Source organism: Gadus morhua, chromosome 10, assembly GCF_902167405.1.
Source record: "Gadus morhua chromosome 10, gadMor3.0, whole genome shotgun sequence".
NCBI classification, from domain to species: Eukaryota; Metazoa; Chordata; class Actinopteri; order Gadiformes; family Gadidae; genus Gadus; species Gadus morhua.
Genome location: NC_044057.1, coordinates 20,192,916 through 20,211,687, shown reverse-complemented (window position 1 = coordinate 20,211,687; position 18,772 = coordinate 20,192,916). Strand labels below are relative to the sequence as shown.

Genomic DNA, 18,772 nt, shown 5'->3' with positions numbered 1-18,772 from the left:
TTTCCAACTCTCTAGTTCTCAATATTAATAAAATAACAATAGTATGAAAATACCTTTGCTGTTGACCTTTAAGGCTAGCAGTATAGCCTAGCTTTTGAAATACAATTATTCACTAACAATTCCACACAAAAATAGCAATACAAATGTAATCTAATATGCAGTGAGACCACAGAATATATACATTGTGTGATCAATATTACATACCATATATTACTCTTATCCTCTATATTTTAGGCCTATGATATTTACTCATACACAAACAATTGGGAGGTGATGGCCATCCTCATTAATGGGGCTATTATGCCACCTCATCCTTGTAATCCAAGGAGAAATTTCAGCAGTAATATGAGAGACCAATATGCAGACCAAGGGAGGAGTCACCCATGCCGGGAACTCTGTCCTCCGAGAGTAACAAGGCCAGCAGCTGCCGGTCGTGACACACTGTGTGGCGCATATGGTACCCAAAGATTTCCCTTTTAACAATGTCCGTATCCTACAGCGTAATCCGCGGTTACTCAAGGGAGTGGAGGTATAGAGGAGGGCCAAGAAATAGTTCAACGAAAGGTGTATATCCAGTGAGCCATCTCCTTAAAAATGTAGGCTAGTATCAAAAGGAAAGTGATTGCCAAACCACATAGCACAACAGGACATAATTGGTTCTGCTTTGTGGTTGGTTTATTTAATATTTACAGAATAGGCTTCATAATTACACATACGCTGTTATCTCAATATAGGCCTGCAATGTGCTATTTTCTTATTCGGCAAATCTCTTAAAACTATCATTTTGGTCTGGTTTCCTTTCGTTTTTTGTTTCCTAACATGTCACCGCAAAAAATATATTAACAGAGCCACAATCCTTGTGTCGTCTTATATCATGGAGATTTCATCTCTGGTCTGGCCAGGCTGACTGTCAATATTTGAGAGCACTCAAAAGCACTAAAATAAATAAAAATCACCAGGAGTTCAGTAGTATCTGTCAAAGGAAATCTACCGTGCTCTCGAGTGGAAACTGACCAAATATGGTCTTGTACGTCACCGCATGGCGTAGCGTAGTTAGACGACAGTATTTCCCGTAATTCAAAGGGGGCGTGGAAAATCCATACTATTGCTTTATGAGGTTAAATTCCACATCCATTACCGATTCTTCAGCATAAATTATCCCGACCAGTCGCTCCGGACGTCTGAATAGATTCATTCGAGAATTTTGTGGTTATTTGGAGCACCTCTTGGAAAATATTTGTTCATCGTTCCCCCCTGGAAGTATTGCTGGTTTGGACTCTACCGAGGACCCGGGTTTACCCCTATTTTGAATTAGAAAGTTGAATAAGATCAAAAGTCAGATCAAGGATCTTCCAGTACCGACAACAAGGACATAATATTCATCCGAGAGACAACTTAAAACACTAAGATGTATCGAAACTTTGGAAACCAAGGGAGAGGCAACTCGTCTTTCGCCAATAGTGACACCGGGTCGCCACACACTGGCTCAAGTTCTGTATCTCTGGGAGCTGCTAGCACCTCAACCACACAACAGGAGCAGGTTCGTTTTCACTCTATTCTGTTATGATCTATACAGAAGTCCAATAAGACATTATATATATCATGCAGTGTACGATGTTAACATTACCCAATGTGTATATAAAACATGGAGTTAACAAAACGTGTTAACGTGTCTAGGCTTTAGATTCCTATAGGTAAATATATGTCACACATTTCAAGTCAACCCTTACACTATATTATAATTAACAAAAGTATTTGTAAATGAATGGGTTTGCAGTCTAATGTAACCCTACTTTGTTATTTGCTGACAGAAATTCACCATGGCGGGAAATAGCCAATTTGTACCAAGTCTCAACGCTATCACCACCAACCAGGACCTCCAATGGATGGTCCAGCCTTCCTTTGGGTCTCCACCAGGCCCTTCACAGTCTCCAAGACCCTCTTTCCAAGCTCACTCAGGGATGCGACCAATGGGTCAAAGACAGTCCCAAACACACTTTTACAGACCAGGGGTCATCCGAGCTGCTTCCCACTCCACACGTTCCACCAGGCGCAGAAATGATGAACACGTAAGACGTTTGTAATAGCTTCTTTTTTTTTAACAACAGTCAGTGAAGCTTTTGAGGTGTATGCATAAAAAAAATGTGTTGAGGCATTGTGGAAGTGGCATGAGTTAAGATCATTGGTTCTGCAATATATAACTCTCTTTCTTATGTCACCTCTGTGTCTGTACAAATAGAAAAATACCCAATTGTTACAGGGATTGTTTTACCCAAATGGAAACCTGAATGAGTGTGTCCTGGAAAATTGCTAAATCCTGGATGTGTCATTAATTTGTAATATCTTTTAGTACTATTGGACAGGGCACTTCTAATCTCCTAAGAACGCCATTCCATTAGGAAACCAGGAGTCCAGCGTTAATTAATAACAAATATTTTAGAAATAGAGTCTCAAGTTAGAGGAAACACATTTATGTTCTTTCAAAGTACTTGATAAGTATCAAATAGATACTAGTAGTTCCATTTTATCAACATCATCATCAAGTCAATATTGAGTATTTGAGAAGATAAAAACCTTGTAATGTTAAAGAAGTTGCTGAATACGTGTGTGTATGTAAAATAATGTTTAGTTGAATAGAAAGTGCCGGAAGCACATATAACTCCCTATCCGGTAGTTGCAATTTCCTTTATACCCACATTGCATATATGGCGTCACTATTTGGAGCTGTCATCGCGGAACTTGCTTAATTCTTGGAGTCGTAATTTCATGGCACAGGAAGTAGGCTATCATGTGACTCATCAGGGCTGGGCACTTGGTGTGACTCACACCCGAGTCATGGCCGGGGTCTGAGTGTGAGTCATCTATCTTCATAGGCGGGAAATACTTGATGAACGGCATAATTACAATTGAGCAATGGGCAGCAGGAATGTGCCCTAGGGTCAAGCGACAAAAGCTTTTTGTCCGTTTCAGAAGTTTTTGATTTGATGCGATGATTAAATGCAGACACAAGGTGGTAGTATTTCAATCGTATCATTTGGAATAGCTGATTCATGTTAAGATATTTTCATGTCAATGCTTGGAAATAGTAGCTCTTTGAGCCCAGACATCATATCGAACTCACCGACTCACAGGGATGTGTCATCTCCCTCCTTTTGAAATTCATGAACTCGACTTTGCCCAGACAAACAGTTTTGTTTGGGTTAGGGTTAGTTTTTGCTTTTGCTAAAGTAATTGTAATTATTGTAATGACAGTTATCACCAGAAGAGATGGAGAGGCGGATGATTCGGAGAGAACGGAACAAACTGGCTGCTGCAAAGTGTCGTAACCGCCGCCGGGAGTTGACTGACACACTACAAAATGTGAGTAATTAATGTCACAAAGGATGATTTTGTTAATTGAATGACCTGACTATTTAGTCGTGTTTCAGAATTGGGATATTACTGAGGTAAATGTTATCTTATTTTCCTATCCAGGAGACTGACGAGTTGGAAGGGGAAAAGTCCCGTCTTCAGAAGGAAATCACTGAACTACAGAAGAAGAAGGACAAGCTAGAGCTCGTCCTGGAAGCCCACCGTCCCATCTGTAAAATCGAAGACTCCAGCTCCGACTCCGACTCCCGCCCACCGCTGTCAATGTTGCGGGGAATCAAGATGGAACCAGAGAGCTCAGAGCAGCCCGGGCCTTCGTCAAAACCTCAGTCAGCAAAGAGGCTCGCCAAGCCCAAACCCAAGATAACTATCCCGCCCAAGCCCGCGACAACACTGGCTACTGTGATCAGTGCCCCCGAATCTGAATCCCTCCACACCCCCATCCTTATGTCCACTCCATCTTTTACTCCCTTCACCGCAAATTTAGTCTTCACCTATCCCTCCGCCCCTCTAGACAGCCTTGCCTCTGGTACATCCCATGCCACTTCTTCCTCCTCTTCCTCCCACCATGCTAATCCCCAACACTCTCTCAACCTCGCCGCCCAACACTGTGGCATAGCTCATCGTCGTAGCAGCAGCAGCGGTGACCAATCCGATCACTCCCTTCACTCTCCGACCATCATCTCTCTTTGATTGACAACTCTGGTGTCATGGTTGAACATTCGTTTACAGTATCTCCTGGGGAATAGAGTACAACAGCACATAACACATATGAAATCGATCTCAATGATTACTATGATGTCAATTCTGTTGCTTATTTAGATACCCCGAACCTACATATCGTATATTTTTTTTACTGTTTTTTTTACTGGGCATTACCTAGATATACTATGCATATTACTGGGATAATAGGGTTATAGTTACATTTGTTTTGAGCATAACCATAGAACACGTTAAAACATTTACTGATACATTTATGATGAATGTATCGAATAGATTTTTTTTTTGAGAGAAGCATTTATATTTGACTGTTTAATCTAATTTTGCTGAATAACAAATGTGATAACATTACAGTGAAATTCTTCCTGTACTGTGTTTCTCACATTAAGGAAGTGTTGGCTATTTATACAAACCTATTTTTTATAATATGATAGAATTTAAAATAATTGAAAAGTAATGATTGACTACTTAGGCTGGACCTAGCAGCTCATATTCAGTTTTAAAATTCCAATAATATATTTATTTTGGAGAGCATAATATATTTTTTGATAAAACTGGTATTCTGACTAATTGAACGTTTTTTTTGGTGTGATATGCCTTATGCTTGACCTTTTTCAAAGCTGCTATCTTTCAAAGTTGGTTAATGGGTTTGAGAATTGATAGTGTGCAATCCTATGGTCCTAATGCTCATTGTGTAACATCAAAGTAGCCGATGAATGACACTTTGTTAAACTTTGTGGGCAAAAGCACCAATACCTATGCAGACTTCTTTGCTGTCCAACAAAAAAAACGAGGATTCTCCAAGTGTGTCTCTGGTTAAGTGGATAGGACATTGATAGACACAAGTGTCATAGAATACAACTTATTTTCAAAATGAAGCATGTTTCCTAAAGTTAAATACAGAAGGAAAGATCAGAGCACAATCAAGAGTCACACCCATTGTATTTAAAGCTCTTCAATTCATTAAGAGCATAACCCAGCAATAACAGCCAACAATAAAGCAAACCTCTTTCAATCCATGTGCATTATCTATAATAGAAAGGGAAGGTGTGTAGGGATAAACTGCAAGATAATACTGATAAGGAAAAGCATGGTAATAATAGGGTATCTCTAATGTTACAGAGTTTACACAAAACTTTGATTCATATTAACCCTTAATATTGCAAACTTAAAGACATGTGTTTGTTTCCAATGTGAGGCCTACTAATTTAAATAACAACAATGTAACTACAGAATAAAGTACAGGTGACTTAAAACAACTTTCCTTTCTATTTATGTGTATAAATAACTGTAAAATTGTAGACTTTCCAGTTTGATACAAAGAGTTCCAGTTTTCATACAAAAGTGTTAAACGTTAAGCATTAGCACTTCATTTTTCTAAGAGAGGTCCAGTGTTATCAGTGATGCAAATCCAAGACCTAAACTGACATGAAGACTTTTTTTCAGAGCTTCACATTATGAACAACCTTCAAGTAAACTCAAAGGGCCTGAAAAACCAGGGTCGCCTATTGGCCCTTATTAACTGTGATGATCCCCATGCATGGCACTCCGATCCTTTCCTGAGGAATAGAATGCATAAACGGTCACACATAGCTATAGGCGTGTAACAAAAAGAAAAAGTATTCAAAAAGTGGTATTTTTTGACGCAATGTATCTATCTCAGTGCCTGTGGACTTCAGTAGACTTTATGGCTCAAATCTGATTTGATTGCATCTTTAGATATCCATCATATCTTTGTCCAGTGCAATAATAAACGGCCAGCACCAGTGTAGGCTATTCCAGTGCATGAAGTAACATCATATGCAAAACCTTTTTTTGTGTGGCAATTTCTTAAGTAATAATCTACAACTGAATAGCGAAAAGTCCCCACTACTGACATAATAAGTAATGCTAAATTAATTAATCAAGTCAAGTCATTTCAAAAGGATCCAGCAAAACAAAATTACAAAGAAAAATCGGAGAATCAGTCAGGTGAAGGAACTAATGCAATAACTATTTTTCATTTTTTTATCTGATTATTATGGAATTCACCGACAAAGCCTCCCGTGCAGTTTATTGTCTTCAACCGGAGAACCCTCTCAACCAAATGATGTCCTCCTGTCATCAGGTGAGCACACCAGATGAAGTTGGTCTGGACTCCCAACGCTGCCTGTGCTTGAGCTCCCGTCCCCCAAGTCCCGGGCCACCATGCAGGGGAGGTTGAGCTCAGTCGACCCACCGGGGCTCGAGTCACTTCGACTGACACATTCCTCCTCCAGGACCAAACAGAGCTCCTTAAGATCCATATTTTCCTTGACCAGTCCGTCCTGCATTCGCTCCAGGTCTGCAAGTTTCTTCAAGTATCCGCCAAGGTCTTCCCGCATCACTTTAGCCGCATGGTGCCCAAACAGCTGCCATTCTCTTGCCAGCTTTTTAACTTTTAGGCGATCGTCGTCAAGAAAACAGCAAAGGTCTCGCAACTCTGTGTTTTCTTCTTGTAGACGCTGATTGATGACTTTCAGCTCCCTGATTTCCAGGAGGTGTCCCTGCAGCTGTTTATTTACTTCTTTGATCAGACGTCCACGTTGAATGAGAGCAGACATCTTTTCGGACTCCTCTTTACGCAGTCGGCTCAGTAGTTCTTCCTTGGAGCAAGCCATTAACTCGTCGTCGGACATCTTTGATAATTCTCTGTTAAAGACCTCGCTGTCGCTACCCATCTTTTTGTATCCAACTAGGCCGACAATACCTGAGATATAGATGCAGTTTGCTAACTGCAAACAATATAGCCCCTGTCGATATTTACAAATATTCCGGATAGTCAAATTGTGACATTAAATCTGCAGAATGGCCCGTTGGAAATTGCAGTCTATGTATGAAAATTTGAATATGGTAGAATAAAAAACGGCGATAGGCACGGGAGAGGCTTCTGTTTGGGTTAGTGTATTCCTCCAGAATTAGGTTAGGCACCCAATGGCTTTCCCCGGTTATCGTGGTCTTGGATGAAAACAGAGAAATCTGAAAAAGCCAACGGTTCTCACTCGATATCCTCCTATTGGACCGAATTGAAGAGGCCTTATGGGACACTGAAATGTCATATAGTTGCCTATGAGTCCCTCGATCCCAACTACTGTGTTTCTATCCTATAATCAATACGATTTTAACTAGGTACACGCGAAAAAAACACGATACATCATCGTTTTACGTCGCATTCGAGGCGGCGAGCCATTAAAACGACGCGCTGTGACAGCGTGCTGATGGGGTGGCTTGGTTTAAATGAACTCCTTTACCGTGGATTGGCGAATGCATCGATTGGACAAAATCTTGTTGTTCTTCAGGACCAACAATACGAACGAAGATCTTGAATATTGTCCGATACGGTCAACATATATTTTGCACCATGCTCCGCTCATCCTCTTGTGCTGGACGATAACAATGTCCGCCTCCTCCACTTTCACTGCTGACGACTAGTGTAAAATAGGCCTACCATAAACATTCGTTCACCCGTGGTTGGCACTGCTTCTCCCAGGTAGCCCAAGCCCGAGATGCGCATGTATAGCCTACTAAGCAGGATCTTGTCGAATGGTCGTAAGAAAAACGCCGTTAGGTCCACTTAATTTGAATTTGCAGCTCCGCCGCTGCAATCTGAAAATATGAGGATGCCTGCGTAAATACAGTATGCCCCTGTGCTGTGAAATCTAGGGTCGTGCGCCCCCACATGGACTAGAAAAGAATAAGCGTAGGCCAAAAATCTAAAATAAATAGGCGCGCTTTATTGGTAACTTTGCTGGTTAACTGTTCACGAACACAGCCTCAAAACAATATAAGAATTGTGATACATAGTTTGTCAGGCACACACACACACACACACACACACACACACACACACACACACACACACACACACACACACACACACACAGACACACACACACACACACACACACACACAGACACACACACACACACACACACACACACACACACACACACACACACACACACACACACACACACACACACGCACAAAGCATATAGTATGCCGGCCACTCTTGGTGGTGCTTACGCACAAACTGGAAAGTGTGACTTCAGGCAATTCCATGCTTTCAGCTCATGCGGCCACATCCTTCCGTCCTCTGGGCCACTTCTATTGTTTCCCTGAAGCCAGAACAATGATGGGTGTTAACCGTGTCAAGGGAACCGTGGATGATATCAGGGTATCATGAGGTTAGGTCCAACAAAAAGACAGTCGACTGAGTTATTTTCCTCCCTTTGTGATAGTGACGGACACATGCAGTAACAGTAAATCAGAGGGGCGAGGAAAGGGATTTAAGGGGATTTATTCTGGATAAACCGGCGGAGGAGAGGAGCAGACACAGTTTCAACGCAGTGGCCTATATGTCAGCAATGCATTGATTGTGAAATATAAAATAGCTAAATATAGACAACCTCCTTAATTATGAAGCGAATATAACATTCTGATAATGAGGAAAATATTAAAAACAAGCACATACAATATTCAACCATTCAACACATTATTGGTATTTGAGTTTACCAAATAGAATGTCTTTCCGAATTTTAAGAAAATGTACTGATTTTCATCTTTAGAAACAAATTAGGCTATTAACTTTTACTTAAGGGATAGCATGTTTTCTGACCGAGTAATCTATTACAGTTCGATATAATATCGTACATGCATTTTCGACTGAGACACAAATTTACATTTGTCATTGTTGTGAACATTTTTGGATATCTATTTAATTAATTTAAACATAAAATTCCCTTATTTAAATCAGTCTACAAAGCGCACGGCTTTGGGAAGGTTTCCGGTCATGTGACGAAACTTACCGGATGTTCTGCATGACTGCTGTTGTTGACACTGGCTGTCACTTAGGCTTTAGTGTTTTTAACTATAGTTTTTCTATTAGCTTACTCCTAATGTGGCTAAGTTAACCAACGTGTGAAAGCTAATCGTCGCTGCTGTAAATGGCTTTGGAGATCACGTCAAGCAAATACAGTTGATAGATATTGAAGTGAACGTAGTTATAGCTAGCATCTTATAGCTTTTTGGAAGAGCAATACGTAAGAGAAGACGTCGCCGTTGATATTATATTAATAGCTATTTAAATTATGCTTCGTTTGGTAAATGCTTGTACTGTGGTAACGTAATGCTAAATGTCGCAAAGTTGTATTGATTTTGTTTTTCCACCCTGCTTCCTAGACGATGGCGGTAGAGCTTGATGTATTTGTGGGGAACACCACCATCATGGATGAGGAGGTTTATCAGCTGTGGCTTGATGGCTATACAGGTATTGTCCCAGAGCATGGTACATTCTACTTACATCATGTAGAGCTATTATAGCTGTCGTTGTTATATTACAGATTTGATCCGATTATCTGCCCCTCGACAGTAAACGATGCAGTTAAGGTGCGAATGGTCAGCGAGGGGATGGAGGAATACGAGGCGAGTGCCGAAGTCGTAATGAGTGACACTATGGACCAGTACAGAACTTTCCAGATGTGTGAACGTCTGCTGCACAACCCCACCAAGCTGGCCAACCAGCTGCTGTTCCAGATCCCGCCCCATCGGCAGGCTATGCTCATAGAGAGGTGTGACGTCGTTCTGTATCACCCTGTTCTGTGACCATATCCATGGCTTGATATTTTGACTTACCCGTCTAAGTTAAAGGTCCCTCTTTTTTGTTCCATTTAGTTTGCTTAACAACGTTTGTTTTATGTGGTTCCATTTTTATTACTTCATGGGCACATTTTGTACCCTTCTTTTATAGTTATTACGGTTGAACTTAAGAAGCCCGAAAACAGACACAGATGAGCAGACGTTCATACATTCCCAAGCGTAGTTCAAATGTTAGCTCTACAAGCATTCATATGTTGTTTTATATGCTGTTTATAAGCTGTCATAAATATTATGCCACTGTATGAGCAATCCCTAGTTGTTTTTCCCCTCCCTGTACATATAGATACTATACGTTTGATGACGTGTTTGTACGGGAGGTCTTGGGCAAAAAACTATCAAAGGGAACCAAGAAAGACCTCGATGACGTCAGCTCAAAGACGGGCATCACTCTGAAGAGTTGTAGACGGCAGGTTGGTTCAAGGTTTTCTTCTCCATTAATTCCATTTGACCACATACCATAGTAAGACCCAGAACAGACTGTATTCATGGTGGAGATTATTGTTTTATTATATTTTTTGATTCGAATGGTTCCCAATTAAAATAAATCTAGTCTCTGTCATTATCCCTCTGTAAAATAAAGTAATTTGTTATTTTCTTTGGCACTTTTTGAACACATTTGAAGTAGTCCCTGAAAATGTGATGCACTCTCCCTTATATTGTCTTCCAGTTTGACAACTTCAAGCGTGTGTTCAAAGTCGTGGAAGAACTCAAGGGACCCCTGGTCGAGAACATTCGCCAAAACTTTATTCTCTCTGACAAGCTGGCCAGGTACTGCCTGTTCATGATAAGCACACACAAACACACTGAATCTTGTGGCTTATTTCAGAAAAAAGATCTGACCAAATGGTTTCAGTTTGAGACTGAACACAATAGCCTAATTTAAATCATATTCATGAAGAACATGTTTTGCTGATCTGTTTGTTGACGGGTATATAGCAAAAACGATGTATGTACTAGAAGAGAGAAGAAAAACAACATCTTTCTTTTAATGGTTCCCTTTGCCAGCAACCGTAATGCCTTGTCTCTCTCATTGCAGGGATTATGCGGCAATAGTTTTCTTTGCCAACAATCGGTTTGAGACGGGGAAGAGAAAACTGCAGTATCTCACGTTCCAGGACTTTGCTTTCTGCGCCGGCCAGCTCATCAAAAACTGGACAGTAGGAGCTGTGGGTGAGTCAGTGTATGAAATGTGTTAAAGTTGTTTACAAGGTTGGAAACAGTTATTCTAGTGACTCTCATCATCTCTTAACATGGACCCTTTGGAATATGGTTATGTATATGTGTATTTCAGTGGTTTTATTGCATTGCGTCTTGTTCATCCTCACTCATAAATATCGTGTTTCACCCACTCCAAACTGAAATTTGTTTTCAGTTGACGGTCCCGGGCCAAATGGTAGTTTAACAAGCCTGCTGTGGAATAGTTAAAGTTAGATTTAAACAGGGTTAGGGAACACTCCTTGTTAAATCTCCCATAAACCTAGCCGTTTTTTCCCCCAGTACCAATCCCCCCATGCTGTTTATAAAGCGGTGTAGAGTAACAATGTTTAAATACTTTTTTACAGTACTTAAGTAGTTTTTGGGAGTATCATTAATATACTTGAATTTGGATATTTCTGTAGACTTTACTTTTACTCATCCTTTTCTCGCTAAAATATAAAACTTTTGCGCTAGTAGATCTAATCAGACTTTTGTAATTTAAGCGTGTTGACTTTTACTTAAGGGATTTTCTTACGGATTTTAACTTTAACCGTAGTCACTTTTAACTAAGAAATATTTCATTAGACTTAAGTTTGACTTTCTATCACTATATACAACACTGCAGAGTGCTCTACATAAACTTGAAAAGTTTAGCATCGTTCTTCCTGTGTGTAAAACAGACTCTTTGAAGGTATTTCTGTACGTCTTAGATAACATGGTGGAAGACATGGACGTAGATCTGGACAAAGAATTTCTACAAGACCTGAAAGAGCTGAAGATATTGATAACGGACAAGGATCTGCTGGATCAACACAAAAGGTGACTCAATATGTTCAGTATAGAATCCGACAATCTACTTGTTTTATTAGGTATTTTTTAGTTGAAACCTCTTATTATTTAGTCATCTTAACTTTTAAATAGTATATGCGCTAATAATTATAGCAATGATTAATACATCATTTGAACGAAGCAATCAGTTTCAGGCAGTTAATCCGTCTCTTCTGTCCCCATCTCTACTCCTATTCCCCCAGTCTGGTTTGCACAGCTCTCAGGGGAAAGACGAAAGTGTACACAGAGATGGAGACCAACTTCAAGGTGCGTGGGACGCTACATGCACAGTCATTAGTAGCGTCGCTGTAAATTGAGTCACAAAAGTTTTAAATCATGTCATTATATTTCATACCGTTGTTCCTTTTTTTGACCCCGAAAGAATCTTTCACGGGGGCTGGTCAACATCGCAGCGAAACTCACAAATACAAAAGATGTCAGAGATTTCTTCATCGATCTGGTGGAGAAGGTAGATATATTTGATTTTAATGTAAATACAGTCTGCTCCCTATTGTCTATTGCTGCATAATATCTAATGCTAGTCCTCCAAATGACCTCTGTATTCTAGGTAACCAAACGTAGAGTAAGCAGATTCCGAAAGGATCTGGTTGCTCAAAATGTGTCTACCGAAAGTACAGACGTGTAGGCTGGAGCATTAGAAAGAAATCTTTGCAGTCACTCATCTGACCGAGAGACTAACGCGAGTCCCCTTCCTCTAGTTCATCGAGCCCTGTCGCTCTGACCGCTGGGCCTCCGCAGACATGAGGCTCTACCTCACCCACTACACCAACTCTGCACACCTCCTGGACACATTCAAGTAGGTTCCCCTCGAGCCGCTGAGCCTGCTTCAACGGCCAACGGCATCACGATGCTAACACCAATTATACCATGTAATTGTCTAGATCTAGTGACCTAGGAACATTGGGAGTTGGAACAAGGCCATTACCACTTCATGAAATACATCTCAGTGGCAGTCCATTATGACCTACGTTATATAAAGGGGGAGAGTGAACTGGCTAGGGTTTCTGTTTCCAGGCCCGGATATGAAGTATCGAAAGGTACCTGGTCATATCCCCAATGTGGGCCCGCCTGAGTAAAATGCCTTTCCCCAACCTGCTCCTTAATAACCTGTATCTGAATTCACTGTAATTCGCTTTGGAAGCGTCTGCAGTATTACTAAATAGCAAATGATGAATATAGGGAGGAGAATTGCTTACCATGTGTAAATATTAAGGCTTCTCTCCTTCAATGCGGGTTATGATTTTAGCCTCGGTAGTTTAGGGGTTTTGAAGCGATGCCATTTAATTTACCGTTCCTCTTCTGCCAGTGGGTGTCACCCTACCCTCCTCTAGTTTGGGAGACTGTAGTTACCTTGTTTCTCCCGTAGCCACCCTGGAATGTAGTTAAGGGTTTACACAACCCCAGTACCACCACACACTCAACAAAAGCCATATTCATCCCACAAACCGAAAAACAAAAAAAAAACACGAAACTAAAATTAGACTGAATGAACAAAGACTGCTTCACTTGTTCATTTCTCCAGTGGGGTTTGTAATGACAGGTTGTCATGAGGCTGTACAGTCAGTCGTGGCTAAATATATTTACAGTTCTTTCTCTCTTGTGTTTCAGATATCAAGTTGTGTGGGACCGATACATGGGAGTCATTAAAAGCTGTATCTTCAAAATGTACCACGACTGACAGTCCGTCTCCGTTCATCATCAGCGTCCAAAGTCGTCCCATTGCTCATTTATTCTCTCTGTCTCCCCCTCATCATCATAGACTTTATTTTCTAGGTACCCCCAAATGTCTACTTTCTCTACTCCTCTCTCCGGGATCATTGACCAACGATTTGTTCATGTTAAACGGGACTTTGGTCCTCTTGGCCGTCTCTCTATTTTTCTGTAAATAAAATCAACCTATTTGCATTTAAAGTTTTTTTTGGAGTTTTGTATTTATTATTGATCTGTTGAAGTAAATGGAGGGCGTTTACGAGTATATGACGACTGTCACGGTCCTAAACATAGACATTACATTTACCGTTGAAGGTGCAATGTGCTCCTCGGTTTTAGACATCGAACTACTGTATCCCTCCATATATCACGTTCTTAAGACCTGAGGTGCCCGACATTAAGTGTGTGGTCATGTTCTCATGACAACGCGGGTGGCGCACCACCCCTCGGACAATTGGTCGTTGGTGGGAGGTGGTGGTGCTGGTGACAAGTGATTGAGTGGGACGTTTTAACAAGCAGCCCCTCTGTCCTGACAGCTGTCGCCTCAACCAATAGAACCGCAAACACACAAACAAACCTGGCACTATTTGAAGGGTTTGGTTCTCAAAACACCGTAAATGGAGCGTTCTCAGTAGGTGGCTGCTTTTGTTGCTTCAGGTTGACAGGTCAGCAAAAGCTGTAGTGGCTTTCCATATGGTAAAATTCTCACTGTGAAGCATCCTTTTGATATATATATACACACACATTTCTGAGCATTGACTTGGACCATTGCTAGTTATAAGTGAGTAATCAGTTATATTTGGATTAATACAAAGACACATACTTAAAGCAAAACTACTCCTTCCTTACAGTGGTGCGCTATTCATTCGAGCAGCAATGGCCGACACAATTAGGAAGCACCGAAGGAGTAACAGTCAAATCTTGTCAGCGGCCCAAGAAAACCCTCCCACAGTTTACATGTTTAGTGAAATGCGCTTGCTCATTTTCCAAGTGTCTGCTACCTCTCTCAGTCTCCCTCTCTCTCTACTTTCCTCTCCGCCACTCTCTAATTTTACTCTACATTCCATTAAGGTCTTTTTTCGGTGGCTATAAATATCCCTAATTTCAGATTGGGAGAGAGACCTAGGCTGCAGTCTAGCGGCGTTGTTCTATGGAAAATTGGCCGAAAAAGAAAAATATGGCGGCCTGGGTCCAGATACATGGGGGGTAAATGGAACAGATGAGGGGTGGGGGAGCTTGGAGGCTGCTCGCAGGGGAGGTGTGTGTGTGTGTGTGTGTGTGTGTGTGTGTGTGTGGGGGGGGGGGGGGGGGGGGGGGGGGGGTAGTTTAAATGAAACCAGGTGTGCTGTATGACCAGTGAGACGAGGCATTGGGTAAGGGATGAGGAGGACTAGGAGGAGGAGGGGGGTGGAGGAGGAGGAGGAGGAGGAGGAGGAGGGAGAGGGTGGGGAGTGGGGGGGGTGTGAATCTATGCAAGTTGTTGTTCCGCCCGAGATTTGGACGGTTTTGAGTATTTGGGCCGCAGACCAGGAATTTGCATCCTGGGGGGTCAAGGAATGAGGGGGGGGGGGAGGGTGGAGCAGTGTGTGGGGGAGTGAGACTTGGGAGGATGGCTGTGCAGGGGGCCAAATCGGCTGGGGGGCTTGGGATGGAGGGAGGAGGGAGGAGGAATGGGCTGTCCCAATCTCCGCCCTCGCTCGCGCTCGTTCTCCCGCTCTCCTTCCCTCTCTCTCTCTCTCTCTCTCTCTCTCTCTCTCTCTCTCTCTCTCTCACTCTCTCTCTCCCTCCCTGTCTCTTGCTTGCTCTTTCTTTTCCTCCCCTGCATGTGTTCAGCTGCTCCAGCTGTCGGTCTCCCCACTCTCTCTCTCCCTCTCTGCCTGTCTCTCTCCCCGGGAGGATCCCAGAGCCCAGGCTGCAGGGACCGCTGCTCCACTTGAGCTCATCAGGGACGCTGCGCCGCAACACACTCAGCCCACAGAGCCGTAGAGTTGAAGTAAGTACAGGACTTGAGCCCTGTGTGTGCGTGTGTGTGTGTGTGTGTGTGTGTGTGTGTGTGTTTGGCGCACGCATGTGTGTCAAGGCACCGGTGGAGTGACTCATTCAGTGCCCTTGTCTCAATTAAATATGTTTGCTTGATATTTGCCTCCTTGCTTGTATCGGCAAGCAAGCCAGCAAATATTACTTGTCTCTGACTGCCTCTTCAAAGATCGCTTTCTCACTCTCTCACTTGGGTCTAAAGGCCGAACTCATCTCAGCTTCTCCATTGCTCCACTTTCCAGTCTGCTGTGTTACAGCTGGCTCCCAGCAAGGGCTGAGATAACATGGCCCACTGTTTATGTGCTGGTCTACGTTTGTGTGTGTGTGTGTGTGTGTGTGTGTGTGTGTGTGTGTGTGTGTGTGTGTGTGTGTGTGTGTGTGAGTGTGAGTTTGAACAGAAAGCAGGAAGAGTAACTGGGTAAGAAAGTGTAGGTGCATGTTTTCCTCTTAGCTTGTATTTCACAACATGTAACGTCACATTGTTAGTTTAATCATCCCTGCCAGGAACCAGGCAAGATTTAACAAGAAAACATGTCGCTGTTGGTCACCTTGGAAGTTCTCCTAAGTCTACAAGGTCTGTGGCTGCAGTACAGGAAGTGCAACACTCTATATCTTCCAGGGCAAACAGGTGCCACTCAAAATACAGGCCCGCTATCCACCCACAAAAACACACCAAAGATACCCAAACACAACCCATTTCACTGTGATTACAAGACCCAATCGTAAGAGCATTAGAGTACAAATTGTACTGTATATTGTCCCCTTCCAAAGCAGTGTTTTCTACGCGTAGGTAGCCCCCCGTAATACTAGGCCGCATTTCCACCCCACCAGGGAATTCTATGGTGGGCGACCGGGTCCACAGGATGGATGCCAGAAGACTAAAGTTTCCAGGCAAGAGACTGGTTATCTCCCCTATCCTCCGTCGCTTCCCACAACACAGATGCGTCTGTGTGCTGCTCGCACACAGACGTTTGTGGGCTGAATAAAACAAATCTCAGGAGTCTGGGGCTTAACCAAAGCCCAGCTCCACCACACCAGTCTCCCATGCTCTAGATCTGTGCTCTGTGCTCTAATAGGCTGAACAGGGCAGGCTGTGTCTACTACAAGGCTGTACAAAAGTCATCTGTGGGAGTTTTTCCTTTGTTTGTTTGACTTTTTGAGTGGATATGTGCCTCTGCGTGTGGTCTAGCTGGGGTATTCTCTCGCTTTTCTCGTTTCAAGGAGGCCACCTCGAGGACCGTGCCGATTCTTCGGTGGGTTCAACTCTGCGATAGGTAGGCGCATCGGGGCAGTGGGCGGCGCCATTGATTAGCAACTCCAAAAATGTTTGATTCCCAGATCAGGTTCGGTCTGTGTGGGAGTTAGCTTGTTCTTTCAAGTCTTACTTGAGTATTTTACCAAGGAATAAGTGGGTGAGGAGGAACTGACCTCAGATACTGTGTCTATACTGTCACTCCGTAAACACTTCTATTGAGAGGTTTGCCCGCCAGGAATCCTAAAGTCCTTTCCAGCGGTCATCGTGACTGTGATCGCACCGTCCCAGTGCCATCGAGCAACGCCCTCCGGAGAGAGAGAGAGATGTGGAGGCCCGGCGGTCACCAAAGGTCCTGGCCAACGCCGTGTCCTGCCGGCGTCCGGTCCACGGTCCGACAGGGTTTCCCAGAACATGATACTCTGGGAAACCCAGCTGGGAATCTGAGCCCACAGCCCTGCCATGAGAATTCCAGAGGTCCACCGCCCTTCAGACCTTAGCATCCACACCCCCCCCCCACCCTCCACCCCCCCCCCCAGCCCTTGCTGACCGTCTGCTGCCCCCCCCCCCCCCCCCCCCCCCGCTGGCCGCAGTCATGACTGAGTGGCCGGACCCTGGCCTGGCGGGCAGTTTGTTTTTTTTGGGTGGTTTTGGGGTCATGTTTTTACTCTTTTTCTGACCGGGCCGCGGTGGCAACCTGGGGACCGGAGAGGTCACATGCTGCGGCCGGCTGATTGTAAGGTAGGGACGTGAAACCATGGGGGGAGGAAGGCGAGTTTCCCTCGACTCCCTTGCTTAGCGGGCCCCGGGTGGTGCGTGTGATGTCATAGAGAAAGGCTGTGAGTGTGTATTTATGCATTACTCTGTGGCCTTGACCGTGTGATACAACAATAATCATTGCTTTCTAAGTGGGCCTTTCGGAGAGACACAGGAGACTGTGCGAGTGTGCACGTAGACACTCACCAGGAAAGCCGTGATTATAGCTTTCCCCCTTGTGTGTTTTGACTGGAGCCCTTTCTTAGAACGGTTTGATTATTTCTTTGAGCAGCCCTGTTTCTTCACTGCCGATCCTACGGCGAGGGATGAGCTGATACAGATGATTGTTGACGTGTTACATTTAGAGTTTAAACGTAGGGACGGTCTGCTTGAACTGTTGTCCCCTTCAGCAAGAGTTGCAATACGAACGAGGGTAGTTCTAGCGCGGGCCAAATCCCAGACTGTGTGCTCAGAAAGAGGGAAGAGAAAGATTTGACCCCATTCCCATCAACCCTGAAGAGCTTCACCAAAGCCAGAACAAAACATGAAACTAAATTCAACTATATTCATTCATTTTTTTCCTCAAGGAGCCATTCGAGGCAAGCATTTTCTCCCAAACGACATCAAATGAAGGCACCTTCTAAAATAAACCTACACCTTTTAGGTACGGATGGAGACACAGAGTGAGTGTGTCCCGGGCCAATTATACAGTGGCCGACCGAAGTAGGTGACGAAGTGCAGCGAGCTGTAAAACAGGCCACAGGTAACCCACCAGCGGGGGGGGGGGGCTCCTCCTGCCAGTGCTGCTCTGGAGCTGAGCAGCTCAGTTCTCTCTGCCAAGTGCCAGCCGAAGCCGTCCGCGTCCTGGCGCCTTCACGAGACCGGGCACACAGAGAGCCGTTTGTGGAGAGTCCAACGCCAAAGTATCGCGGGGTTGTTGACTTTTTTATTTTCGGCTCAAGGATGCAGCAGGTCGACGTCATTTTGTTTATGTTTACACCTGTTTGGAGCCGTCGGCGCTATTCATTTTTTCCTGGTAGTTTTAATACCAGGTGCTGTTTGCTCGGCAAACAGCGAACATAAAGAAGGTCCTAGACGCTCTTCCTCGTCTGCTTAAACTTTGTCTCTCCGCCGTGTTTGTTTTTAATTAAAGGTTAATTCATACCTGGATTACCCCCTGAGGGAGCTGATGCAGGGCGCACAGT

At 43.6% G+C, this 18,772-nt stretch overlaps 4 protein-coding genes across 4 annotated transcripts in view; 3 read left to right on the top strand and 1 right to left on the bottom strand.

The window, feature by feature from the left end:
• Positions 1-1,056: 1,056 nt before the first annotated feature.
• On the top strand, positions 1,057-5,348 carry fosl1a (FOS like 1, AP-1 transcription factor subunit a). The gene is made up of 4 exons (XM_030367432.1): positions 1,057-1,540; positions 1,812-2,069; positions 3,253-3,360; positions 3,475-5,348. Exons 1-4 carry the CDS (start codon positions 1,409-1,411, stop codon positions 4,060-4,062), a joined length of 1,086 nt encoding a protein of 361 aa, XP_030223292.1. The 5' UTR covers positions 1,057-1,408; the 3' UTR covers positions 4,063-5,348.
• ccdc85b (coiled-coil domain containing 85B) lies at positions 5,015-7,776 on the bottom strand. Its single transcript, XM_030367436.1, has one exon. The coding sequence runs from the start codon at positions 6,786-6,788 to the stop codon at positions 6,168-6,170; it is 621 nt and encodes a 206-aa protein (XP_030223296.1). The 5' UTR covers positions 6,789-7,776; the 3' UTR covers positions 5,015-6,167.
• A 1,118-nt stretch (positions 7,777-8,894) lies between these two features.
• On the top strand, positions 8,895-13,727 carry fibpa (fibroblast growth factor (acidic) intracellular binding protein a). The gene is made up of 11 exons (XM_030368874.1): positions 8,895-9,150; positions 9,290-9,377; positions 9,480-9,678; positions 10,050-10,176; positions 10,434-10,534; positions 10,803-10,936; positions 11,674-11,782; positions 11,995-12,058; positions 12,174-12,260; positions 12,511-12,608; positions 13,421-13,727. Exons 2-11 carry the CDS (start codon positions 9,293-9,295, stop codon positions 13,488-13,490), a joined length of 1,074 nt encoding a protein of 357 aa, XP_030224734.1. The 5' UTR covers positions 8,895-9,150; positions 9,290-9,292; the 3' UTR covers positions 13,491-13,727.
• A 1,571-nt stretch (positions 13,728-15,298) lies between these two features.
• efemp2a (EGF containing fibulin extracellular matrix protein 2a) overlaps positions 15,299-18,772 on the top strand; it is an 11,628-nt gene continuing 8,154 nt past the window's right edge. Inside the window, exon 1 of the mRNA XM_030368843.1 lies at positions 15,299-15,515. The gene's annotated coding sequence lies outside the window, so the exon portion shown is untranslated. The remainder of the gene's footprint in view (positions 15,516-18,772) is intronic.